Genomic DNA, 26,960 nt, shown 5'->3' with positions numbered 1-26,960 from the left:
GCGGGGCGGATGCGTAAGTGCATTACGTGATGTAATCAAAGTCAGGATGACCTTTACTGACCTGTAAATCAGACTCTATATTACTCAATTCTCTCTCTCTCTCTCTCTCTCTCTCTCTCTCTCCCCACACACACACACACACACGCACATGATTAAGGTCTTGTTAACTTTATTTGGATCATACTCAGCACAGCAGTGACACTAACATGGTGGGTGTGGTGCTAGCATGAGTCTGTCCAGTATTACCTATCATTACCTATAGGCACTTTATTACAGTAAAAGGAGCACAGTTGCAGACTAAACTTCATCTTATCCATGGTCAGTGTGTGTCAGTTGTCCTGTACTGCAAATAATATCTGGTCCTATGGTGGCAAAATGTGACCTGCATAGCAACAGTCAGTAGTTTGATATTTAAAAAGTGATCCCCATGATGGGTGTGTATATAAATAACTCAAGATAAGTATCCCGTATTAGCATCTCTAACACGCTGTGCCAAGCAATTATTCCTCTGTTTTGCTGCCGCTCTCAGAGACGGGTAGTGCATACTGGAATTCATTATCTCCATCAGTGTGACTTTCTCAAACAAAAGAGAGAGAGAGAGAAAGACAAGAATGAAGAGATAGATAGATAGACAGATAGATAGATAGATAGATAGATAGATAGATAGATAGATAGATAGGCAGACAGAAAGATGGACAGGAAGACTGACAGAAAGACAGACAAATAGAGAAATGGAAGGACATACAGATAGATAGATAGAAAGATCGATCGATAGATAGAAGGATGTGTCAGAGAGACAGACACTATCCATTTTCCTTCTATCTTGTTTATAAGTTTTTCTACAACCACGATCCATCAATTAAACATGGAGAAAAAAAAACTCAGAGAAAAACATAATGTAGGTTTAATGTATGTATAAATCATTAATATAGAGAGTAGGGGAAATAATGAAAATGAAAAAACAGTATGAGAGAGAGAGAGAGAGAGAGAGAGAGAGAGAGAGAGAGAGAGAGAGAGAGGGAGGGAGAGATGGCGGCCAGGAGATGAGAGATGAAGCTGACATGAATGTATTCATACACACTTCACCTTTACAGAAAGTGGGGCAGATATTCCACTGGGAGCCTTCAGAGCAAAGAAGAGGTAATTGTGTGTGTGTGTGTGTGTGTGTGTGAGAGAGAGAGAGAGAGAGAGAGAGAAATGAACAGACAATGTCTTTTCTGTTTTCACTTTTAATTTCAATGTGTGTTTGGGATTATTTGAATGATACTTTATCCTGACAAACAAGGAAAACACAAACAAACACACAACCACCAAACCCTAAAACCACATGCATGAACACATGATCACAGTCCTAATGGAAATGATTAAATATTGATCAGCGTTCTAAACCATTAGACTAGAGCAGGCATTTTCAGTTCTGGTCACAGAGAACCCTTGCCCCAACCCTAGTTTTGTATTTTCCCCATCCTAACACATTCCTTTCAGCCCAATCAGGTGTGCTGGGTGTAAGGTAAACTACGGCTACTCCAGGACCAAGATGTATGGATTTTATAGCAGATTCTATTCTAAAATCAAAACACAACAGCCATTGTAATCATTGGTAAATCCATATTTGTAATACAAAGTGAAACATCCAGCAGTGTTGGACCATAACTAGGAAGTGAAAAGAAGGAATTAGGAAACCCAGCTTAAAATTACAGTGGTATACATGCAAGACTGTGCAAACACCCCAAGGGGAAGGACTTGCTAACAGGACACAATTATACTAGTTAATGATGAACAGGGTGTGTAAAAAATGGAACTGGAGCATAAATCGTGGGAAAATCAGGAAGTAAACAAGATATGGTACTGTGAAATGTGTAGATGATTGGTGCCCAGTTGCCAGGATTGGAAAACACTGGTCTCAAAACACAGAATATAATACCAAAATGACCATTCAGGCAGCACCACCTAGCTGCAGATTATTACTTCTGACCAACCAAGTCTATCACCAAATAATTACTCTACCGAGTTACAAAAAATGGATTCAGGTAAAGCTAAAGTGCATTAGTGTGAGCTACAACACCTGGGCTAACTGCATGCGACATACAGTGTGAGTGCTTGAAACTCAGTGCAGATGTCCTTATCCAGAGCGACTTACAGAGGTACTTTGAAGTCTCTATCACTAAATACATCTCGATACTGGTTCACTAGGTCACGGACTAAGAATACCATCAGTTTTAAAACTCTGGATAAGAACGTCTGTCAAACACCATAAATGTAAATGTAAATACTACAATACCTAGATGAAGTTTTCCAAATACCACCCAATTTTCTCTTTTGAACTCCAGACCAGAGATGGCTGTGGGATCATCATGATTCTAACTTGCGATCACTTGACATTAGGGCCAATGATTTTATGTTGCTCCAATCAGGAACCCTGGTTAACCATAAATCCATATAAATATTTTTCTATTTGTACTACACCTCCCCGTCTTGTACCTACTCTTCAACAAATCCTACCCACAAGTCTTGCGGTCTAACAGAAAACAGCTGCCCAGAACTCCAGCAAATGTTCTCAAAGTTCTCCCGCAATTTCAGACCATACCATTTAGTTGACATGGTATGAACTTGCAAAAACAAGTACACCACCACATATATAGTAATTTTATCCATTTAGGCTTCAGATTCAGTCTTCAAGCAGCAAGTTGGTCGTTGGAACAGTGACCGGAAGACATTGCTTTTCTTCTTCTTTCTTGCTCCATTTCCATCATCTTTCGAGTGCTCGGAGAGCGAGATAGACTTGCGGAGGTGTCCGATGCGTTGCTCATTTTCTTGGATCTTGTGCTGGAGGTGATTCTGGATGGCAAAACCAAGAGATTCCATATCTACAGCCGCTCCATAAACCTCCCACGTCATGCCTTGCTCATCCCACGCCACCTCTGGAATTGGACCCGTCTCTGCTTGGTCTCCCTCTCTGTCCACTTGCTTGGGTTCCTTTTCAAGGCCAGACCTTGTTGAATCCTCTTCCTCGGGTAAAGCCAGACTGTCAGATAGAGTGGATTGGCTGCACAATTCAATCTGAATTTGACAGACATGTTGCCGAGTACGTTTGCAGGATATAGAAGACTTGTAATGGGTTGGGCTCAGACTTTTAGCCATGGATCCCACTGATGCAAGAGTTATTGGTGCTAAACCTGAATCTAAGGTGACATCTTGGCTAAGTCCATTTTGTAAGCTCGTACTGGCAGTTCCAGAAGCTTTCTCATGGTTGCTGAGGTTAGCCTTAGGGTCAATTTGGCTCCAGGATGGATGTGTCATGTTTGGACTCATTGTTGTGTATTTGTTGCTGACCTCTACAACAGCCTGAATTTCAGCATCCTCATACAAGAGCTCTGTCTGCAGGGCAGCATCCAGTGTATGGACAGGAACCGGGTGCTCCTCAGTCATTATTGCAGCATCTTTGAAGCTCTGGTTCTGGTTCAATTTCTTTTCTTGTATTGCCTCTTCCATTTCTCTGTCCTCCCTTTCTTTCTCTTTGGCTTCACTGTTTCTGTCTTGGCCCTTCCTTTCTTTCTCTTCTGTCTTTTTCTCCTGGTCTCTCCCTTCATGTCCACTTCTCTTTTCAAGGGCTTCTCCTCCTTCCATACTTTCCTTCCACTCACATAGTTTTTCTCTCTCACACTCTGTCTCCTGGGCCATGGCATTTTCATCTGTCTTGCCTGCTGTCTCCTTCACCTGTGATGCAGAGGTGGTTGTTGCCCCTGGAGATAACTGCAGCCTGTCTAGTGGAAAAGGGGGACATTTAGATGCTACCTGAAGAGTGATTTCACTTCCTTTGAGAGTGCGTCCCACGTCCATGTACTTAAGGATGTCTTCTTCTTCTTTCCTGCCTCTGTTCTTCTCTTCATCTTTATTCCTCTGAAGCATTTCTACCTTGCCCTGTTTTGTCCCCAGTGGCTGCACACTATGTACCTCTTGACGGACTTCCATCACACATGCCCCATTATCGTTAGATTTGAGTTCATGTGCGAGTGATGGCACCATCCCTATACTTCTCCCCTTCCGGAAGTTTTCAGCTTGGTCCACTGCAATTGTTGGAGTAGGACTGGATTTGAGCTTTGGGCTGGGTGTGCGGATTTGAGTAAAACTTGCTTGCTGGACACTTTTAGGCAAGGCTGTTCTTGTTACAACCGACTTAGATGTTTTTTGGAGGCTCTTCTGCAAATCTGTGGATGCACTAATCTGAGATGTGGTTTTATGGATGTTCTTGGAGGAGTTTTTATCAGAGGTCTCCAGTTCTCCTTCTCTGGAACACTTTATCTTATGTCCCCTGGTTCCAGAAGTTAGTGTTGTACTTTGAGTGATCCCAGCAGCATGCTTGTCAGGGATTTCAGTTGTAAGAATCGTAGTGGACGTGATTGACGGAGCTGTAGCTGCTTGGACAAGGTGTGTTCTTGAAGTAGCTGGTGATGCTGTGGCAGATGCAGGAACTAAAGTGGTTGGTATAACAGTGCTGGCTGGTGTTTTTGTTTGCATAGGGGAATCTATTGACTTTTCTCCCTTTTTGAGCCAGAAGGAGCCATTTCCTCCTCTCGTGCCTGGAGGCAAAGTGGCCTCTTGGTGCTGGTTTTTGGATCTTGACTCAGTCTTGTAGCACGCTTTGGGATTGTTATGGGGGTTGCTTGGGTGAGATTCCATTTGGGTTAGCGTTTGTAGATTATTATTGCTCAAAGAAGTATCTGGTTTTGCTGGTCTGCTGCTCTGAATGTCACATTCGCACTGTGGTAAAAACCATAAAAAATAAAACAAGTTGATTAATAAATAATCAAGACTTCATGCTAAAAAATAATCTTTAAATAAATGGTACTGCATGCAGTTCATTATTCCCTTTTGTTTTTCAGCTACTATAATAATCATACAAATATCATGATTCTGTATATTACAACACTTATTTGTAGTATAACACAGGATTTGGCCAGTATTTAGCCATGTGAACAAAAGTCCCAGTTCTTGTTAAACCACATTTAAATAAATAAATCGTGTTTTTGGAAGTAGGCATGTCCCCAATTAAAATATTTATCTTGATAATTTCATAATATTTTAACAGAGCTTACAATATTACCACAGTATTATGTATTAAAAAAAACAAAAAACATTACTTAGTTTGCCTTTAAGCATGTCTTGGTTAACAAGAAAGAAACTTAAGTGTTAGCATCCAGTATCTCGTGACTTGTAGTGCATTTATTTACTTGAAATTAGAAAAAAATAACAACAACAACAACACACATTTATCAGGTATTTTAACAAGAGAGCTCTTGTATTTAAAAAAATGGCGTTGGGTGACATAGCTAGCTAGGGAGTTAAATACATCGCCTTAATGTTATGTTAACGAGCAAATTTAATCACGCTAACCACTTTTTTTTGACAGTCCAAGTTTTTTTTAAATGAACACTTTTTCTAATGAACATAATTCTACGACTTAATTCAATGCTCCAAGATAGGATGTTAGAATACAACTGACTATGATGTCCTTAGACAACAAGCATGTGCATGCATAATACACTATATTGGCCAAAGTTGACCTGACCATCACACCCTTGTTGCCTGTCGAACATCCCATTCCAGATTTAGTCCCCTTTTTCTGTTTACTAATGTTTGTTTAACATTTACGGAAGGAGTCTCCAGTGTCCAGTGAGGAACTAAATTGCGGACATTCCACAACAATAAACGTAAAAATTGTAACCATTATCATACTGCTGTGGTATACGTGGAATAAAACACTGCATGCTGGTAACAGTAACTCTGCTTCACCACACCACCTGGGCTTTTATTCCTTACTTTATATGGATATTATGATCTTAAGGCAATAAACTTTACACGTAGCCTTTTAACATTGCAGCTACTATAGCACTGCAACTACCATCTATCAACACCAGTGTAAAAATCTGTGCATTGAGATGTCACTCACCTGCACCAGACAGTTAGAGGTGACACAGTTCCACACGCAGATGCTGAGCACTTCCAAGCCTGCGCATCATCACCATCATCAACAGAAGCACCACGTGATGCATCGCTACCGCGTGAAATTAACACAGAGACGCATGTGGTTGTTGACGCTGTGCACAGGGCGAAACAATGTAGGGAAATGTCGGATGGGAGAAAGCGCTGTGCGGTGTGTCTGCGCTCGCGTCTGTCTCGAGCTCCGGCTGCAGAAATAATGACGATGCTGCTGCTGCATGTCGCGCGCGTGTCGGGTTTACGGTGCATTTATCATTATTATTATTATTATTATTATTATTATTATTATTATTATTTTCAGCTGAGCGCGAGATCTCTAGACACGATCCATGCATTCAGTGCAAAATGTATATGCACGTGCTTAAAATGGCTCGCTACCTGTTGCAAATGGAACCGCTTTTCTCTCCTAAGGTTTGAACGTTAGATGTTTGCGTTACTCCACTGGAGTCATGGAGATGGTTGGTGATGGAGTTTGTGATTCATGACTATTCAAGGATTTTTTTCCCATGGGGCTGCTCTGGAATAATATGCGCACACTATGGGCATGCGATATGTTGATGAGCGAACATCTGTCCGTTTATTTGCTTTTCATGCAAAACAAAAATAATAATAATGAAAAAATAAATAATCATAAAAATCACTAACAATTTTTTTTTTTTGTATTTTATTTCAATGAGTAGCTTTGGAGGGTTTTTTCCCATTGTTGTGAATAAAAGATCATCCGATTCAAAGAACGTCATCATATTGTTGCTAGGACCTGCCAGTTGTTTACAGTGAGGTTATGCTATATAGGTTACCTAGCAACCTGTCACTGCTGTCATCAACACCTGAGAGAGAGAGAGAGAGAGAGAGAGAGAGAGAGAGAGATCACATGCCTAATTAGGGACAACAGACAATACAGTGTTTGGTATTTTCCACCTCATACCATAAAGCAGACACTTTTCTAGTCAACTCTCCAAGGTAAACATGAATAAATGTGTGTGTGTGTGTGTGTGTATATATATATATATATATATATATATATATATATATATATATATATATATATATATATATATATGTATGTATATATATATAATATACAGTATATGATAAGCTCACCTCCTTCCAGTGCTCTGAATCAAAGACCTGTGAAAATAAATGACTAAGTTTTGTCTTTCCGATTCCCACATCTTTTCTATCACTTCACTGATCTCTTCCTAAGATCCCTGCACTGTAAAAACTTCTTCTTGTTGTTGTTGGTCAAATCAAGCTTTCTCTTTACCTTCTATCACACCACAACGCTGTTTCATTCTCAATTCTGATTGGTCAGAAGGCGTTGGTTACATTTCTATAACAGCAGCCCTGACAGTATAGTTTAAAATAACGTACAAGCATTAAAATGGTGACATTTTCTCATATGGTGATGTTTACTTTTGGTCACGTTTATGGAAGGAGTCTCCAGTGTCAATGCTTTGTGACACTTTCTGATATCTTCAGGACAGAGGAGTTTACACTCTACAGTTTGTCAGTAACATAGGTTTTATGTGTTTATAGCTGCTATAACGTAAGCGAGAACAGGAACCAATTTGTTTCAGATGTTCTACAACATTAAATGTAATTATTATAAATAAATAAAAAATGATGATGATGTGTTCTTTAATTTATTTTTAAAGATATACAATCGTTGGCGAATTGCTGTGTGTATAAGAGGACATGCTGTTGCTCAACATCAGGGTGGTAACAGTAAGGCCGCTTCATCACCACCACCTCATCGTGGATTCTTTTCCCATAACAGGACAGTTTTATTTATTACTTAAGTCACTATTTACTTTCAAACCAATAAAGCTTTTTTACACAGACACGATTTGTTTTAGCTGCAGAAATTCTCCATGCTGCTCCCAAACGAACTAAACGATGCTCGGTTATTCTCCAGAATGTACGAGAAGCGAGCGCTGAATTGAAATGAATTCTCCCTGACACACACACTCATGCTCTTGGCCCTCAGATCACAAAAACACCTGACTCTGGGTGTGTTCTGAGAAAATCTCTGCTCCAATCTCTGCTCTGTGATTGATCCACCTGTCTGCTGCACCTGCAGGCTCTTCAGCTGAGCGTCTGGTGTGTGTCACTTTTCTAAACTCCACACACACACGAATACACACACAGAGATACTCGCACACACCCTCAGAGAGCCGTTTCTCCGTGTGCCCAACTCAGAGGAGCAGATGAACACCGACGCCAGCATGTGGGAGGAAAACTTTGATACAGAGAAGTAAGACCGTGTGTGTGTCTGTGTGTTTATTCATCTGTCTGTTTTCAGATCAATTTGTCTAAGCGTCAATCTGTATCTATCCATCTATAAACCTTCCTGTGTGTGTGAGTGCGTCTATATCTGTCTGACAGGTGACCAGGTGCTCACATATAGTTATATAATTTGCTGATGTAATCATTTCAATTCAGTTCAATATTATATGTGTAATAGGCACAGTGGCTTAGTACTGTTGCTTCGCACCTCCAGGGTTGAGGGTTCGATTCCCGTCTCCACTTTGTGTGCGCAGAGCTTGCATTACATGCAAGTGTTGTAGGCTGATTTCCAACTTGTCCATCCATAGTGTGTGAGCGTGTGCAATTGCGCCCTGCAATGGGTTGTGCTCTGAGTAATAATAATAATAATAATAATAATAATAATAATAATAAGAGGAAGAAGTGTGATCTATTGCTTTATTCCTGTGAGGTTGGGGGGGGGGGGGGGGGGGGGGGGGGGGGGGGGGGGGGGGGGGTTGAGTTACAAATTTGCATTCAACTGGTTTTAATGTATAGATAATGTAAAGTAAATGTAGAGGAATTGTAGAGTAAACAATTACATACATGTAGTAAATGTAAAGTATATGTCGAGTAAATGTAATGTAAAGTTATGTAAAGATAATGTAGAAAAATCTTTACTATGTTGTTGTTTTAGTCATATATACCTGAATTCTCTACTTCGGTCCATCTATTATTTCATCAGTCTATCCATCCATCTGTCCATCTGTCCATCCAAAAAAAAAAAAAAGAAACACAGCTTGTCACGTTACTGAGAAAGTTTCGCAAACTCGTCTGTCCTGAAGATGTTGAAAAAAGTTACTACTTTACCTCTGACTATTCTGAAGCGCTGACGCTGGAGAGTCTTTCCATAAACGTTCAGTAAACATCTCCTTACAGAAAACTTCTTCATATCATTATCAATTAAACATGCTTTTTTTTATCTTTTCAAATGAACGAGCTGTTACTATAGAAACGATGATAATCTGTAAAGCTGTCGTTGATGTTTCTCTCTCTCTCTCTCTCTCTCTCTCATGCTTCAGTCATGGAGTGGGCAGAAAGAGAGATTACTCCCCAGTGTCCTGGAGTGAATACTTTGAGATGATGGATGACGTGGTGGTGGGATCAGCAGAAAGCAAGGACATATCCTTCTCACACACGCACTAAAGTGTTTGGTAGTTTTGCTAGCACAGCCTCTGGTTTGTCCTGTGTCTACGTGCAGAACACAGTATGATTCCTTGACAGGCGCGCGCGTGTGTGTGTGTGTGTGTGTGTGTGTGTACGTGTTCCGTGTGTATAAGAGCGGACAAGATGGTCCACTGTTGGTGCTGCTGCACGGAGGAGGACATTCGGCCCTGTCCTGGGCTGTCTTCACTGTACGTCACCGACACACCATTCATTTCACACGTCCTCGTTTTGCTAAATAGCAGGCATCATTGGCTTAAAAGGGGAGGAGCTTGCGCTTGGATTAGCCAATTGCGATTCAGAACATTTTACATCACCACTGGGATCTATGGTTTGAACTCCACTGTGTAGTTAGCCATCTAATTAAAAGCAGCAATACTTAGCTTAGCTGACTGTAGCGATCTGGTGTTAAGTAACTAATAAAGCCCACTCACACGCTAGATAACACCAGGCTAACTAGTATATATCATGGAATTAAAATCCCGTAGCCAACTACTTTAACAAACAAGCTAGCTAATGTAATTAATATATTTATATATATATATATATATATATATATATATATATATATATATATATATATACATACACACACACACACACACACACACACACACATATATATATATATATTGTCCGATAATAGCTCATTTAGCGCACTGATCTAGTCTAGTCCCTATATGGAAACCCCGTGTTATGTTGTCATAGGAAAATAATCAATGACGGGGTGGTGTGATGAAGCAGAGTCTCTACTACCACGCTAAACATTGCATTTTCCATCCGTTTATAGTTACATTTAATGTTGTGCGACATCTGTGATTAATTCTGACCAATCAGAATCCAGAACACATAAATATAACGTACGTCATGACGTATACAACATCGAGAGTAAGCCAAGCTCCGTCTCTCTGCAGGCGGCCATGACGAGTAGAGTCACCTGTCGGGTTCTGGCCATGGATCTACGAGGACACGGTAAGTTCAAAGGTCGAACGTAAGGAAAATAATACCGTTTTATCATTTATCTTAGGGTTCAGTAAGCTGGTCATACTGGGGTGTATTACAGGTGCCACTCAAGTCCGGCATGCCGACGATCTCTCCACCCAGACCATGTCTAGGTAAACACACATACACACACACATATTTATGTTTAATCCTTCAACAAACTCTTTTATCCAATGGGACTGAAAAGTGGAGCAGAATTCAATTCAATCATCCGGCTGAGCGCTGAAGGATTAAGAGCTTAAATCTGAATTTACTCAAATCACTGCAGGAGATCTGAGATGCATTTTAGCCTCCATTTATACACTAAGTATACATGTTATACATGTAAGTAAACACAGTGTTCTGAAACGAGCAATCACTCATGAAGAATCAGAAACATCCCGAAAAAGCATCTTAATCTTCATTCCTTCATTTATTATGATTATCATTTTAAATATCACAGGTGGCTTAGTGGTTAGCGTATTCGCCTCACACCTCCAGGGTTGGGGGGTTTGATTCGCGCCGCTGCACTGCATGTGCAGAGTTTGCATGTTCTCCCCAGGTACTCCGGTTTCCTCCCCCAGTCCAAAGACATGCATGGTAGACTGATTGGCATGTCCAAAGTGTCTGTAGTGTATGAACGGGTGTGTGAATGTGTATGTAATTGTACCCTGCGATGGTTGTGTACCCCCGTCTTGTGCCCGATGCTCCCTGAGATTGGCTCCAGGTTCACCGCGACCCTGAAGGATAAGTGGTATAGAAGATGGATGGATGGATGGATGGATGGAATATCACATGACTAACACCAGTCACTGTGCTTTTTACAGAGACGTAGCTAACGTGGTGCGAGCCACATATGGTGAAGTCCCGCCCCCTATCATCCTGGTTGGTCACAGTATGGGCGGAGCCATAGCTGTGCACGCAGCCAGTGGAAGTCTGCTGCCCTCGGTGGTAGGCCTGGTCGTTATCGACGTCGTTGAAGGTGAGCGATTATTCTGCAAATACTGCTGAATTTCCAGCTTCAGTCAAACTCGTGCCCTTGTACCCTTCTAATAAGTATAGAATAAAACACTGTTTCATGCTGTTTTAGGAAAATAATCAACAACGGGATGGGGTGATCACGCTGAAGTTGATTATTTTCCTATAACAACACGTCCTGAACGTGTTTTATTCTTCTTATTCCATAGCAATTAGATTTTTTTTAAAAAAAACAACTTTTTATCTGTTTATAGTTACATTTATCGTTATGGAATGTTGGAACAAGTTATAGCAGCTATAAACAGTCGCTCACCAGCCTCTCTCTCTTTTTTTCTCTATTGAAGTTAATAAGACAAAAATACGCAGCTTGTCATGTTATCAAGAAATCGCGAACTCCTCTGTCCTGAAGATTTTGGAAAAACTTACAGCGTTACAGCGTGTTTTTCTTTATTATAGAAAACATTTTTTAAATCTGTTTATGTGGAAGAATTTAACAGTGCTGTGGTATAAACAAATGCCTGGTCATGAGCTGACATTTTGTGGCTTTTCATAGTAAATGTGTAATATATATTTCAAGGTGAAGTGTGTTGTCTCTGTAGGGAGCGCCATGGATGTGCTTCACAGCATGCAGAACTTCCTGAAAGGACGACCCCGATCCTTTAAGTCCATCGATCATGCCATCGAATGGAGGTCATTACTAAAGTCTCACATGTCCACATATCCCTGTAACACTATCCACCATCTTAAACCATGCAGAACAGTGAGCAGGCCTCTAACTCCCTGTCCTCTGCTTCCGTAGTGTTAAAAGCGGGCAGATCAGAAACCTGGAATCAGCCAAAGTATCGATGGTGGGCCAAGTGAGGAGGTACTGTTATCTCACAGAGTCCAAATAAACCCTGTTAATAATAATTACTCCATGCTCCTGTGAGGCTCTTATGTATGTATCATGCTTTCTGAACACGCACAGGTGTGAGGTTGAGGATGGAGACTCGGCTGAGCAGGTGAGCCCGGTGACGGAGAGCGTCGCTGAGGGTCACGAGGAGTTTTATGACCTGAACTACGTCACCGACAAAGCAGAGAGCACGGCATCGGAGGTGAGAACAGACATTTTATTACCGCTCTCTTATATTATTATCCAGGACTAAATAATACAGACAGACAGCTGAACAGATAGATAGTGATAAGAATCAACACATCTAGAGAGAGAGGCAAACCCACATTCAGACAGGCAGACATCTGCATAGCTAGAGAGTAAGACAGACAGATAGAGATACAAATTGATAAATTTAGAGATGAGTAGATAGATTTAAAGACAGATATACAGATTATGATACTGAAAGACAGACAGGAATACCTAGGCATACTGATTGAGAGAGGTAGAGATACAGATGGATAGAAAGACAGATTGAAAAACCAGACAGACAGACAGACAGACAGGCAGGCAAAGCTGTATACACAGTAAAACTGACAGACAGGAAGAAGACTGAGAATACTAGAGAGACAGACAGACAAGACGGAGAAAGCTGAAAACACTGAAAAACAGACAGATTGAGTAAGATAGACACATGGATAGACAGACATACAGAGAAACAGACAGACAGACAGACAGATATCTATCCACAGAGTTGCGAATTTATATAGAAATAGTATTTGATTCTTTACCTCATGCCTCATTACCAATACGAGTTTCACTGTACATCAGTTCCTCCAGGAAAATCAAGATTTCAGATTTTCCGCAGATTTGGACCAAGTCGTCTTTGATTCACGTGTGTCCCACATGAGTACAGCTAAAAGGTCTCATTCACCGACAAACATCACTGCGAAAGAGCGTGCGAAACTATTTAGTGCAGCTGCGATTTCGACAATTCAAGTAGCTTTCTGCAAAAAAACTCTCTGCAAGTTCAATCACAAATTTTGAGCAAAGCCGCAGCAAAATCAAGTGTTTTTGACTGCAACAGTTACAAATAAACTCAGATAAACACACTAAAGGTGTGTAGTGTGTAGTTATGCAAGTGAGGAATCTAGTTACAGACATCACCCGAGAGTTAACCGAAATTCAGAGCAAACAGAACTGAACACCCAATGGACTTCTACACTGACACACATCAGTAAGGAGTTATACATCCCACCACCGACTCTACTGTGTGTGTGTGTGTGTGTGTGTGTGTGTGTGTGTGTGTGTGTGTGTGTGTGTGTGTGTTCCTACAGCCCTCCAGCGTGTACAGTTGGAGGATCGACTTGTCTAAAGCGGAAAAGTACTGGGATGGCTGGTTCAGAGGAATTTCTAACCTGTTTCTGGGCTGTAACGTGCCCAAACTGCTGCTGCTCGCAGGTCACACACACACAGACCAAATCATTCACACACTCACACACACACACACACACACAAAGTACATTCTGTTCGTGGCTTAGCAAAAATTGTTCCGAACACTTCTAAACTCTGTTACGAAAACTTGGTAACAAACACACTCGTGTCCGAAACACACAAATGTTGCCTGACCAGGTACTGTAGCTGTCTTCTGACTGGAGCACAGTGCACATGGTTAAATAATATTTTATACACACTGATTGCGTGTATTATTATGAGCGGTGTGTCCTGTGTGTAGGTATCGATCGATTGGACAGAGACTTAACCATCGGCCAAATGCAAGGTGAGTCTATCTGCTTTAGGGTCCAAAATATCCACAGAGAGAAAAAAACCCTGCTGTAGTAACAAGCCTAGCTGAGGAGACACCTGGTGCAGTCAGTCAAGGACCTTTACTGCTAATAATAACCAACACACATACACACACACACGCGCACACACACTCTGCAGTCTACGTGTCAAATACTGGACAAGAGCAACGTTCTTCTCCTGACTAACAGCAGGCCTACACGGCATTGAGGCTTATAACTGAGTAACAGAAGAGATTTGGAGATTTGGAGGTGACAAAAATGAAAATCTTCCACGTCCAAAGTAAATAATTAAACGCTGGTGCTTTTCCCCAATTTCATTTCACTCCTCTTAATGAATTCCCTTGGTTCAAATCACTTAGAAGAATTACACATTTACTCTTCTGTTTGTGTTGAACATTTTACCTTCTTCAAACAAAGTGTACTGTAGATAGTCCTATGGTTGTACTCGTAGCCCTCTCTGATAGGGAAACAACAGAGTGTAGGGTACCAAACATAGAACCAATTAAGGGTTCTTCTGAAGAACAGGGACAGCTGAAGACCTTTTTTTCTAGAAAATTCTAGATCTTTTTACTTAGAGTGTATGATTTATAAAGCTGTTAAAAGACCAGTTTAGAGGAGAGGCCACGCCTCCTTCACTGAGACCGACAAGCACACAAGCCACGCCCCCTTCACTGATGAACACACTGCCAAAGGAAACTCATTTGATAGAGTTTCTAAATAATAAATATCATTAATAAAGGGTTGTGTGTCGTGTCATTTATCTTGAGATCCGTCCAACCACCATAAACAAGCAAATATTACCGATAACAGCCATTTTCAATCTGTAGAGTTCTTAATGAGGTGATTTTTAAAAACATTTTTGTCTTTAGGTAAATTCATGATGCAGGTGCTGCCACCTTGTGGTCATGCCGTGCACGAGGACACACCAGACAAGGTAGGAGACATATAATAATTTATACACTTTTTAAACAGATTAAATCAGTACTTTATATAGATAATTCATTAATTCCGAATGCTAAACTGATAGATGTAGTAAAGCAATGCTAAAGTAAACACCAAGCATGTATCATTATTAAGCTCCAAAGCTCCCAGTATTGAGGAATGGCTCGACTAAAAAGTAAATTTGTGGATTTTTAAAAAATTTTTATTTTAAAGTAATGGTAGTCAATCAATCAAAACTACTTTTAGTGTTCAAAGTTTGCTTCTTTAGTTTTTCCCACCTTCAAAAAGGAAGAAAACTCTGAACTCTGGAACATGCCAATGGCGGCCATTTTGGAATCACTTTTTCCTCTCAGCTCAAGTTTGGTGTCCATCCTAAGTTTAACCTTTAACCAAAGTTCCACAAAAGATATTGTAATTCATGTATATATATATAATTATTTAAAAAAAAAAAAAAAAAAAAACACACACACACATTAAAGAAGCAAATATGACAATTTGAGCAAGATTTTGAGTGACTTCTACTGAGTTCCTGTTAGCCACATTAGCATCATAGCTTCAGAACACTGAAGCAAAACTACATTCACCAAAACTTTATTTTTACCATTTTATTCCCCATATTTAGAATTATTATTAACAGCATATTTTGTTGTCTGTAAGAAACTGATTAGTTGTAGATGTTAACCTTTAATTTTTATTTAAAAACAATTTTTATCCTTAATTCTTATATATTATTAAACAATGAAAACCCACTCCAAATACCCACCTTCCTTTCACCAAGACAAATCAAATAAAACAAACAAATATAATAAAAAATTAAGAAAAACACAAATTATTTCTCATGTTGAATTAGCCCCTACTACTATTTCCAAAGGCATGTTATGCGTTAAGTTTAGAAAGTACTGCACATCCAGGCATGAAATCCATATACAGAACGCTCCGTGTTATTTCTAGGTGGCTGACGCTCTTGCTAGCTTCATGACCAGACACAAGTTTGCTGAAGCTCGCAGCGAAACCAAGAGGTGAGCTGGATCTCTTCCTTTTTAAATCATGATTTAATGTTTTAAAAACAAACCACAGTCAATATCAACTTTAAAGTCCTGTCTTTAGTGCGCAAGACCCTAATTCCTTTCGTTGTTCGTGTGTGTTGTCTTGTTCCTCAGCTCCTCGTACCCCTTCATGCGGTGAACTCGAGCCGGTGAGTGTGCCTGGAGACTCCTTCCGTACGTTACATTAACGTTTCCTCACAGAAAAAACATCAGTGAAAATCTAATACCTTTTTCTTCAACATTCAACGACAAAATACTTTTTACAGGAACGAAGTGTTCAGGCTCAAACGCAAAGTGTGAAACTTGTCACTGCAGTGGCTTTCGTACAATCTTTAAACAAAAAAAGTATTGAACGTGTGACAAGTGAGTGTTATTGCATCATAAAATGTTACAACCAACGACGTTCCAATATGCAAATGACAGCACATGCAAAAGCAACTTACCACTGGTTCCGATTTGCAAATTGTGGGCGTGTTTCGTGCGATGTGTTATTCAGTAGTTTTGAGTTTATTCATTTTTGTCCACAGAGCGTCTCAGTGCCAGCAGGCGTCGTCTCCATGGCGCTCTCTCGAGGCAGGAAACCTCACACACAGCCAGCGGTGGTCTTCTTCTCATCAACATTACGATCATGACTTTCAATTGTTTTTCTACGTGCCAGTCTTTACTGCTTCTTCTTCTTCTTGAGATATTAAGTCGTCTTCTTTTTCTTCTTTTGTGTGTGTGATGTATGTAAACGCAGCGTAGCGACTCGGGATCAATTTCTGAATAAATGTGATGGCATTTCAGTGGGAATGAAAAGCTTTAGTGTAAACTCACAATAAAATTTATTCATATTCAATTCACAGTCTGAGACACATGCAAAATATTGAGCAGGAAAGAGCAGAATCTCGAGTGTGATTTGTTCAAGGTCAGTCTCCAAATACTGTAGGGGTGTGTGTGTGTGTGTACACGTCATTTGAAATCAAATAAACTTCCACCTTGAATGAGATCAAGTGCATGAGACTACACAATAAAAAGAGAAAAGGAGAACCGGTTTGACAAAATGCCTCTATTTACAATATACAACAAAATTATCGTGCAGAGGAAACAAAAACCAACATACAAAGTTCAATGGAATCCAATCACATACAAACACGTGTGCAAAGGCTTGCTGTCATGCTCTAGGCGTATGAAATGCTGTGGTCCATGAGGTCAAGAGCACTTTCTGGGGAAAGAAAAGAAAAAAAACATGACACGAGCAAAAAAACTCTCCAGTCACGAGTTTGGCATGTTTTTTTTTTTTTTTTTTTTTTTTTTTTTTTTAAATAAACGTGGCCATTTCGATCATCCCGAAGCGTCTTTGAAACACTGCACTCGTCCACACTTCAAGTGCACTTCTATAGAAAAATAAAACACTGCTTTTTTTTTTTTATTTCCTTTCTGAAATGTTAAAATGTCCCCCTTCCTCAATCCACTCGGTTCGGTAGAAGACGGAATGGAAGAAAATTCCACGTAGGAATCGAAAAGCGAGCTGATTGTCGAGCAGAACGAGTTCGGCCTTCAAGTCCTGACGGAAACGTCGGAATTATGAGATTAGCGTCGGATTTTTCTATGGAGAGAAGTAAAAAACCCAACAAAACACACGTTGACGTGTTGTGGGCGTGTCGAGAAAACAATTTGAACACAGATTTGAAGAAATGATAGACATAGATGTGGATGAAGCTTTATTCGGACGGGATTAGTTTAACGGGTGGAGGTGTGGTAACAATCAAAACAATTAAAAAGTAAGAGACACTACAGGAAATGTTGGCTTTCAAAGAGGATAGAAAAGCGAAGTCTGGTTTAAAACAGAATAATAAAGAGAAGCAGAAAGTTTCGAGCGCAGGTATAGCTTACAGATACGTGATGGTCACGTGACCTACTAACAAACAAGCGTGATGTGCAAGGCCACGCCCCCTACAACGAGCGCTTACGATACGGATCAAAACAATACGTTGGTATTAAAATAAGGTGTGGTGTAGTAGTACGGATGGAATTTTTAGCATGACGAGCGCATCTGGTGAAGCCACACCCACGTCTGCGATTCATACGGATTGCTTATAATGTACAAATCGATCAGATTACTACAATCATCCTCCAGAAACATGTGAATAATACTAAACTGGGTTAAAAAAATAAAATAAAAATACCACTATTCAGTTCATTTTGTTGCAAAATATATTCGCCCTCTCATCTGACAGAACAATAAAACAAAACAAAAAAAACGCCATTTTCCATGGCATCCATATTGTTTCCGCCCCCACAACCACTTCAACGCACATCACATCATACTTCAAACTCGTGACATACACACTTCCGAGAAGGACTTGAAGGCAGTGAAAGTCAACTGTCTGCTGAAAACTAACTAGTGTAGTGTATTTTCCGGACTATAACACCTGGCGCGATCCTCCTGCTGAGCTACATAGTGTTTTAATAGCTGAAAACTTTAACATTTTTAAAATATTAGCCAATTCATTAGCATAAGACCCGTGCGTGTCACGTGACCTAAACGTAAGAAGCATAGCCAACCTACAGTTAGCAAATAGTAATCTCTCTAGCTAACTTGTGTCGTAAATTAAGGCGAGATTTATGCTAAATATCCATTTATCAGCTACACAGGAAGAATACGTGGAAAGGAAGAAGGAAGCCTGTAGTGACATTATCTCTTTTTACTTCACGTTATCGAGTGCAAAACCGACCGCGTCATTTGGTTACGTTAGCATTGCTACCTCCAAACTACGACTGCATTTATACTTAGTTGAGCTAACTGTGCTGGTCTGTGTTGTCACCATGGGTGCGTCTCAATCAGCTCCATAGTTCAGCAGTCAGGGCACTGATCAGGCAGGCGGCCATTTTAAGGGCTGTCTCGATCACAAGTGTTCCCTCCCTAGAAAAATCCCACAATGCACCGCAAAACCCAGGAGCATCGATGCACCATGTTCCCTTACTGGAAAAGACATCATGTTTTCTGAAGTGTCTCAGCTCGAAACAAAATTGAGGAATGAACTCTCAGCCAACTGCGTCTACAAATGTAAGTAGCTTGTAATCGTGGCTCTCAAATGATACTCAACTTTGACGTTCTATACGTGGTTTGTTTGATCCTGCTTGACATATTATGACAAAACTACGTGTGATTACATTAACAAATTTATACGACATATAAAACTTAGATATTGTTAAGTTTTTAACTTTTGGTGATGTTTTACAGCACGAGTATGTAGTCATGTCGCCGGAAATTGAGTGTACACCATACACTGATTCACCACCCTACAGAACTTGAGCGCTGGTTGAGACACACGCCGTATTTTCTGTTCAATTAGCCGTCGGCTACGCTTCTTAGACAAAGGTCATGGGACATCACACATATCCGCCTGATAAAAATGGATTAAAAAGCATACATTTCTAAAAAAAAAAAGAAAAAAAAAAGAAAGAAATAAAAGCTAGCTAGCTAGCTAGCTAGCTAGTGTTATTTTGCTGTTACAACGGGAGGCCATTGGTGTGCATTAGCTAAAGATAAACAGCTAGTTTCGAGCTAGCTGGCCCATGTTTAACCGTGGATCTGTCAAGTTTCTCAGCTTAAATCGTCCGCTAAAGCGATATATCAATAACTTAGATAATGCTAATAAAAGATTACAACCAGTGTTTTTAAAAAAAAAAATTAACAGTTTGAGTAGCTCAGTAAATTAAGAATAAAAATAAAAATGTCCGTTTCTTGCATATTTCACATGGAAAAGCGCTCAGCTATTGTCTATGTTTCAGTATAGGGGTGGTTGGTGTGTACACGTTTCACATACGAAGCTGAATGCCATGTGGTGGTTTATAATCCACATGAGGCTAATTGTGAAATGATCCACCCCCAGCACCTGCTATACGGTTAAACCATGTCTTATAATCCGGAATATACGGCACTCGAGTGTACACTCTGAAGTAAACCAGCAGAGACAGAGCAACTGGTGCGTTTCAAACACCAGACACACAGGAAGAGTAAAGGGTAGGAACGCAGCAGGCAGTGACGTCATCGGCTAGGTGCGTCTGCTACTCAGGTGGCATTCCATGCTGTCTGCGTCCATATCATACTGCCCCGCCCCTTCAGCGAGTGATGCTTCTGAAGCGCTGCTCACTATTGGCTGAAGTTCACCTGAAGAGATGACAACTTTAATATAGACACACTAATATCTCCCTCACTACAGACACACTAATATATCCTTCACAACCTCCCACAACTCACTCTGCTCAGTCAGCAAGGTGTCCTCCGTGATGGGCTCCGAGTCTAGGAGGACCTGAGGGAGACCCACCATCCTCACGCCAGGGTCACGCCCCCCTGTGATGTCACCGGCCAGGACATCATCGCTCATCACCATGGCATTCAGGGCCACGCCTCCGACGGCCAGGTCGTAGTCCAGAGGAAGCTCGTCAAGGCATTCTGCACTCGACTGGAGCACGAGGTGTTAAACACACACACACACACACACACACACACACACACACACACACACACACAGTGAGCATTAAAGGGTTAACCTGCTGTATCTCTCTCCCTCCCCATCATTCTCTCTCTACCTATATCTGTCTTCATTTTTCTCTGTCTATCTCTCCCAATCTCGTGCTATCGCTCTCTCCCCATCTTTCTCTCAGCATCTCTGACCATCTCTCTCTCTCACAGCTTTGCTAAGATCGTGGGTCACTAGCACAGAAACTTTGTTTATGCTGAAAGAGATCAAAACTAATATTAAAACAACTGTGTGCGTGTGTGTACCATGAGCCCGAGCGCTTTCAGGATGTTCATTTTACACATGGGACACGTGCGATGGTCCACCAGCCAAGGATCCACACAGCCTTTATGGAAGACATGCCTGCAGGAGGACAGAGGATGAGTGTGAGTGTGTGTGTGCGTGCGTGTGTGTGCACGCATGCTCAGTACCGTGCCCTCACCTGCAGGGGAGAATTCGCACCACATCGTTAGGTTTGTAGCCTTCGATACACACAGCGCAGTTATCAAAGTCTGACTCCGTCTCCTGGAGAGGTACATGTACACACACACACACACACACACACACACACACACACACACACACACACAAAATACCATTAGCCCCATGTCATATTTAACATTTTTTATTTTCCCCCATTTAATAACTTACATATGAACACACAGATACTAAACATATAGTAGGTGCAAATGTTTGTACACCCTCAGGACAAAATAAGTGTGTGTGCAAACTGGTCAGAGTGTATTTAGTAATGTTCGCTTGTTCGGTTAGGATATCAACGCTGCAGGGTGTGTGTGAGTGCGTGCGTGAGAGAGAGAGAGTGAGTGAGTATTCACCTGGTCTCCTTTCCTGATGGTTCGAACTTGGAGCTGACTGATGGCCTTTTTAGCTGCATCACCGAGTCGCCTCTACACACACACACACACACACACACACACACACACACACACACACACACACACAGAGGTACGTAGTGATTTAAAATCAGTTCATCATCAGATCATACTCTCTCTCTCTCTCTACCTCAGTGTTGTTCTCTTTCTCTATGAATCTCCCTGTCTTTCTCTGTCTCCCCCTTTCTTCCTCTCTCTCTCTACACACTTCTCTCTCTCTCTCTCTCTCCATCTCGTTCTGTTTATCAGATATCGGTGTTTGCACTAACTGCCATCTCTCACTACATCTCTTATTTTTCCCCCTTGCATGCGCTCGCACACACATGCACAATCGCAGCTGTGAGAAGAAAGCAGAGGTAAAAAAAAGTGCAGCAGCAGCAGAATCAGTCCTAATGGCTGTCTTCCTTCTCGTCTCTCACTCACGCTCAGCTCTGCTCATCTCTGAATCTGATCACGCTGCACATCAGAACACCGGCGCCGGAGAGAAGACTGCACTTTTACCACATTACACATACAGCACTGACACTCCTGCACTAAACACACTTTTCACTAAATAAATAACTAAATAAATAATCAAATAAATAAACAAACAAATGCCTTTAATGCAATTCACACTTCACTGTTATCTTCACAGGTGTGTGAGAGCACGCTCTTCTCTTGTGTGCGTGTTCACCTTGTTGTGGTGTACGTTCTCGTTTTTTTTTCTGGTCTCAGTACCTGGCATGGAGATATTTGTGTGTGTGTGTGTGTGTGTGTGTGTGTGTGTGTGCGTGCGTGCGTGTACCTGGTTGCGGTCTCGGGCATTGGCGTATCTGAACCTCTGGATGTAGTAGAAGACGAGCCATGCCAGCGAGATGATCATGAGGACGATGAAGGAGATGGAGACGAAGACGACGGACGTCCGGCTCACGTACTTCTGCAGGTTGCGCGTCCCGATGGTGATGTGCATGTTCACCGTCACGTTCCTCTCCAGTAACAGCACCAGCTCACGGCCTTTGTGCTCGGGGATCATGATCGCCACCACGTCACCCGTACCTGAGAGAGAGATAGAGAGATAAAAAGAGAGACAGAGCGCGATAGAGGCAGAGAGAGAGAGACAGATAGAAAGAGAGACAGAGAGAGAGACAGACAGGAAGAGAGACAGAAAGACAGACAGTGGGAGAGAGACCGACCGAGAGATAGAGAGACAGACAGACAGAGAGAGAGAGAGATCGAGAGTAAACGTTTTGAAGAGTGACATCCTGACATTCCAGTCTATACACATCATATTAACGCTTCCAAAGGTATAATAAAAACAGTTATAAAGCGTTATAATTCTGAAAACCTATTACAATAGTAGTGTTAGTATATAGCTAACGCCTTATGAATGCATTATACCATGATCTATTATAAACAGTGCTCATAACACATTATAACACCAATTCCAAAGAAACAGAGTTCCTTTATGCAGTGCGTTCTTTTTTTGTGTAATTATACAATCTGCATTATTAATTTATAATGCATAATAAAGATAGCCAGAATAAATTTAACACTTCCTCAAACTGACCTAAATATTATTGATCACAACATTACTAGGGAAAAAAATGGAGCGAGAGCATTACGCCATCCTTCTGAGAACGCTGAACGAGAAAGAAACTAGAAATAATCAAGAAAACCGGTGCGACGAGTTCTGTTTTGTTTATACGCCCGGTTCTGTGTGAAGGCATTCATCAGCACCGAGACACAAACTTCCACCCTTGAGTTTTCCATTTCTGTTCTACCGATGAGGAAAACAGGCGTCGTAATCAAGTTAAGTGCGTCCAAATAGTTATGAAGAAGAAACATCAGGCAAAAAGAAAATGCTCACATGGACATTTTCTACTTTCCTCAGATGTATTCGATCCGCCGTAACACGTGAAACGTCTGCAGTATCCCTCGTGTTTGCGTCACCTCTCTTGAGAATCGGCGCTAACCGCTGAGTAACGAAAACGACTAGCGGTTTAATTAGCGTGAAGGAAAGCGATTTAGACAATAACTGTAAATGACACGATTTTAACGTGAGTAATTTTATTTATTGACTTTCAGTTCCATAAAACATCAGAATGAAGCCTTATTTAGCATTCAAATCATATAAATCAAGCCATTCCAGATTCAAAATGGCCGACAGTGCAGGAATTTCCCCCCTGCTATGTGATCTAGCATTGCATTTTTAAAAACGAAAACAACTCGACACCGGTTTGAGGAGCGCATGTGATGATTTTCTTAATCATTTCTGGTCCTAATCTAACGCTAATTGTTAGCTACGTTAGCATCGTTGCCTCAGAGAAACACAGAAGAAGCAGATCTGTCGTATTCCAGACATGTCTTAGTGTTTTGTGAAAAATAAATAAAGCAAATAGTGATTGATTAAGAATAAATAAGAAATAATATGAAAAATAAATATTTAAAAAATGCTCTGATCCTAAGTGTGTTAGTATGATTTATTTTTACCTCAGGAAAACTCTAGCATCTCTGCTAAAGGCTACTGAGCTGTATTTATTTTCTCTACTCATATAATATCTCAGTACTTTAAAGCTTATTAACATATAAAAATTACTGTCAAAAAAAATAAATAAAATAAATTAGCTACTCTCCGGCTAACTCCTGAGAGGATTTTAGTTGCTATGACAGCAGAAGGATTGCAAACACTTCAGTTTATTATTTTAAATTGCTGTCGATATTGTTTTAATAAAGCGTGTAAAAAGTTTAATATCCTACATCTGTGATGATTTATGATATTTCTGTCTCTGGAGAGAATTGTTATAAGCACTTCGCTAACGTCTCTGATGTAATTGCTGAATAAACCACCAGTTTTGCAGTTTAGCTCATGGCTAACGGGGACATACGCTAATAAAAACAGATTTTTATTCAAGTAAATGGTGAATGGCGCACTTATATAGCGCTTTTATCCAAAGTGCTTTACACTGTGTCTCATTCACCCATTCACACACACACACACACACACACACACACACACACACACACACACACACCAATGGTAGCAGAGCTGCCATGCAAGGCGCTAACTTGCCATCGGGAGCAACTTGAGGTTGTGTGTCTTGTGCAAGAACATTTCGGTATGTGGAGTCACATGGGCCAGGAATCGAACTGCCAACCCTACGATTAATGGACAACCCGCTCTACCAACTGAACCACAGCCGCCCCAAGTTTTCAAGTTTTCAACACTTGGAGATTGAAATTAAACAACATTAACTCGAACAGTTTATATTTCTTTCTAGTGGACAAGTTTGATCTGGATTAATAGATTCCATTACAGACCACCAGAAACACATTAAAACCCAGGAAACAGAACAAAATATCTTCTGATGCTTCCTTCTTTCTTTCAGAAACAAATAAATTTCTCATGAGATTTTTATTTTTACTGTTGTTAAATATGTCGAGTACCGATTACGTCGAGTACCAAATACATCGTGATGCGATATATTTGCCGTATCGCTCTCTCTGTATTATCAAAACGATACACAAAGGGATTTCAGGTCTGAATATTGTGACTTTTCCTGCCTTTTCTCTCCTTATTTCTTCTTTTCCTTCCTTACTTCTTTCTTTCCTTCTCCCTTTCTCCTTTCTATCTTTAGTTCTTTCCTTCCTCCTTTCTATTTTCACTTCTTTCCATTTTTTAAAGATCTTTGTGTATTTTTTTTACAGCTGATTTCCAATCCTTCTTTTACCTTTCTTTTTTCATTCCTTCTTTACTCTTCCTTTATTCTTTCAGTTCTTTCTTTCCTTCTCTCTAACTCTTTGTTTCTTCTCTCCTCCAATCATTTGCACTACGTTTCTTCCTTTACTTCTTTCCTTCCACCTTTTATCTTCCTCCCTTCCCTCTTTCTTTCATTCCTTCACCTTTGTCTTTCCTCATTCATTTTCTTTGCTTCCATCTTCTTCTTCTTCTTCCTTCACTTGTCTTTCTTTAACTTTCTTTCAACAGTTAGCTTTCTCCTTTCTATCTTCAGTTCTTTCCTTCCTCTGTTCTATTTTCACGTCTTTCCTTTTTTTATATCCTTGTGCCTTTCTTTACTGCTGTTTTCTTTCCTTCTTTTACATATCTTTCTTTCCTTTCACCTTTTATTCTCTTCCTCCCTTCCCTTTCTTTCATTCCTTTTTCATTTTCTTACTGCTGTCCTTTACTTGTCTTTCCTTCTGTCTTTAGAACCTTGGCCTCCTCCTTTGTCTTTATTTCTCTCCTTTCTCCCTCCCTTTAACTATTTCTTTCCTTCCCTCCTTCCTTTCCCCATTCCTGCCTTCCTCTCTTCTTAACTTTTCTTTACTTCTGCCTTTCTTTCGTTCCTTCTCTTTCTGTCTGTTCTACAGTTCTTCCCTCCTTCCTTTCCTGTAGTTATTTTTCTTTTATAGTGTACTGAACGGTATCTTTATGAATCTGTCACTCAGTCTAACGGAAACACCACACGCAGGTTCAGGTGAGATGTTCAGTGACTGTGATTACAATCTCAGGTGTTGATGTGACTCAGGTGTATACCGGTGTCTGTGTGTTGCTGTGTGAGTGGAACATATTGAGCGGGTCGTTTGGGGAATTACCCGGATGTGGCATGGTGATGGTCTCATTGGCGTTGGAAGCCCCGACGTTAAAGATGACCACGGCGGAAGCGTTCTGTCCGGACGCGTGGCGGATTTTATCCCTGAATGTGCAGTTTCCGTGCGTGACCAGGGCGATCCACGAGCCGGCTCGGTCGGGAACAGCGAAACGCGTGTTGGGGTCGCAGGCGTGACGCTCGCGCGCCGACGCCGCCGTGGCGAGCAAGCCCTTGGCGTCGCGCTTGGGAGAATGCTCTCCGTAGTGACCGCACTCGCTCTTCTCGGTGCGCAGCTGCGCTGTGTCCGGGTCCACGTATGTGACGCTGACGAAGGCCGTGTACCACTCCTCCTTCTCCGCCGCGAAGTCCAGGCACGGCGCGCGCACCGAGCACAGCGACACGAGCCACACGGACAGCGCGAGGCCGCGGCACGCCTCCGTTACCGAGCGCCACATTCTCCCTGTTCTGTCCGGTGCAGAGGCGCGAGCGCGTCCGTTTCTAACGCTGGTCCATGTTATGCTCTCGTGCGTCGCATTCCAAATGGCGCCCTAATCCCTACGTACTGTTCCCTACATCTGACAGTCACGAGCACCGTGTGTATGTGTGTGTTTGGCGCTTACGTTACGGATTTTAATAAACAGCTGAACGAGTTTTTTTGCTCGTTGAGTCACGATGCGCCCACATTCCGTCACATAAACACCACCGTAGTGTTTTCCAACCTGGACGCGTCCCAAACCGACTCCACTATCCTCAACAGCACAGGTGCATTGTGGGAATCCCTGATAACGCACAGCGCGCTATAAAGTGAGCAATGCGCGGATCGGAAAACAGCCCTGAAGTTTTCTTCTCCTAGCCTGTCGCGGTTTGTTTCCGGTGACGTCACAGAGGACGTCAGCAGCA

General features: G+C 41.3%; 3 protein-coding genes and 1 long non-coding RNA gene across 4 annotated transcripts; 1 reads left to right on the top strand and 3 right to left on the bottom strand.

Moving 5' to 3' along the window:
• Nucleotides 1-1,228: 1,228 nt before the first annotated feature.
• Nucleotides 1,229-6,961, bottom strand: gprin3a (GPRIN family member 3a). Its single transcript, XM_047160226.2, has one exon. It carries the CDS (start codon nt 4,678-4,680, stop codon nt 2,656-2,658), a length of 2,025 nt encoding a protein of 674 aa, XP_047016182.1. The 5' UTR covers nt 4,681-6,961; the 3' UTR covers nt 1,229-2,655.
• Nucleotides 6,962-8,133: 1,172 nt separating this feature from the next.
• LOC108275807 (protein phosphatase methylesterase 1) lies at nt 8,134-17,013 on the top strand. The gene is made up of 15 exons (XM_017486807.3): nt 8,134-8,254; nt 9,327-9,426; nt 9,567-9,659; nt 10,383-10,440; nt 10,532-10,583; nt 11,277-11,431; nt 12,027-12,117; nt 12,227-12,292; nt 12,395-12,521; nt 13,636-13,759; nt 14,034-14,078; nt 14,973-15,037; nt 15,997-16,064; nt 16,206-16,240; nt 16,619-17,013. The coding sequence occupies exons 1-14, from the start codon at nt 8,208-8,210 to the stop codon at nt 16,228-16,230; spliced, it is 1,116 nt and encodes a 371-aa protein (XP_017342296.1). The 5' UTR covers nt 8,134-8,207; the 3' UTR covers nt 16,231-16,240; nt 16,619-17,013.
• Nucleotides 8,270-9,992, bottom strand: LOC128635108 (uncharacterized). Its single transcript, XR_008397977.1, has 3 exons — nt 9,115-9,992; nt 8,952-9,010; nt 8,270-8,618 (listed from the first exon to the last, which is right to left on the bottom strand). It is a non-coding gene; the product is annotated as an uncharacterized LOC128635108 (long non-coding RNA).
• A 111-nt stretch (nt 17,014-17,124) lies between the features above and the next one.
• Nucleotides 17,125-26,882, bottom strand: rnf150b (ring finger protein 150b). Its single transcript, XM_017486805.3, has 7 exons — nt 26,065-26,882; nt 22,277-22,527; nt 21,436-21,507; nt 21,042-21,124; nt 20,866-20,962; nt 20,338-20,542; nt 17,125-20,247 (listed from the first exon to the last, which is right to left on the bottom strand). The coding sequence occupies exons 1-7, from the start codon at nt 26,513-26,515 to the stop codon at nt 20,132-20,134; spliced, it is 1,275 nt and encodes a 424-aa protein (XP_017342294.1). The 5' UTR covers nt 26,516-26,882; the 3' UTR covers nt 17,125-20,131.
• Nucleotides 26,883-26,960: the final 78 nt, after the last annotated feature.

Source organism: Ictalurus punctatus, chromosome 15 (assembly GCF_001660625.3).
Source record: "Ictalurus punctatus breed USDA103 chromosome 15, Coco_2.0, whole genome shotgun sequence".
In the NCBI taxonomy this organism is placed as follows: domain Eukaryota; kingdom Metazoa; phylum Chordata; class Actinopteri; order Siluriformes; family Ictaluridae; genus Ictalurus; species Ictalurus punctatus.
Note: the sequence above shows the minus strand (reverse complement) of the source record. Positions and strands in the feature narration are given on the sequence as shown.

Bases quoted from the DNA above. Each gene is read 5' to 3' on its own strand.
- gprin3a (XM_047160226.2), bottom strand. From the start codon at position 4,680: ATGGAATCTCACCCAAGCAACCCCCATAACAATCCCAAAGCGTGCTAC.
- LOC108275807 (XM_017486807.3), top strand. From the start codon at position 8,208: ATGAACACCGACGCCAGCATGTGGGAGGAAAACTTTGATACAGAGAA. The intron at 8,255-9,326 runs GTAAGACCGTGT...CTCATGCTTCAG, and splicing joins GAAAACTTTGATACAGAGAA to TCATGGAGTGGGCAGAAAGA. The intron at 9,427-9,566 runs ATATCCTTCTCA...GTGTGTGTGTAC, and splicing joins GATCAGCAGAAAGCAAGGAC to GTGTTCCGTGTGTATAAGAG.
- rnf150b (XM_017486805.3), bottom strand. From the start codon at position 26,515: ATGTGGCGCTCGGTAACGGAGGCGTGCCGCGGCCTCGCGCTGTCCGTG. The intron at 21,508-22,276 runs GTACACGCACGC...GTGTGTGTGTAG, and splicing joins ATGCCCGAGACCGCAACCAG to AGGCGACTCGGTGATGCAGC. The intron at 20,248-20,337 runs GTGAGTTGTGGG...TCATCTCTTCAG, and splicing joins CACCTTGCTGACTGAGCAGA to GTGAACTTCAGCCAATAGTG.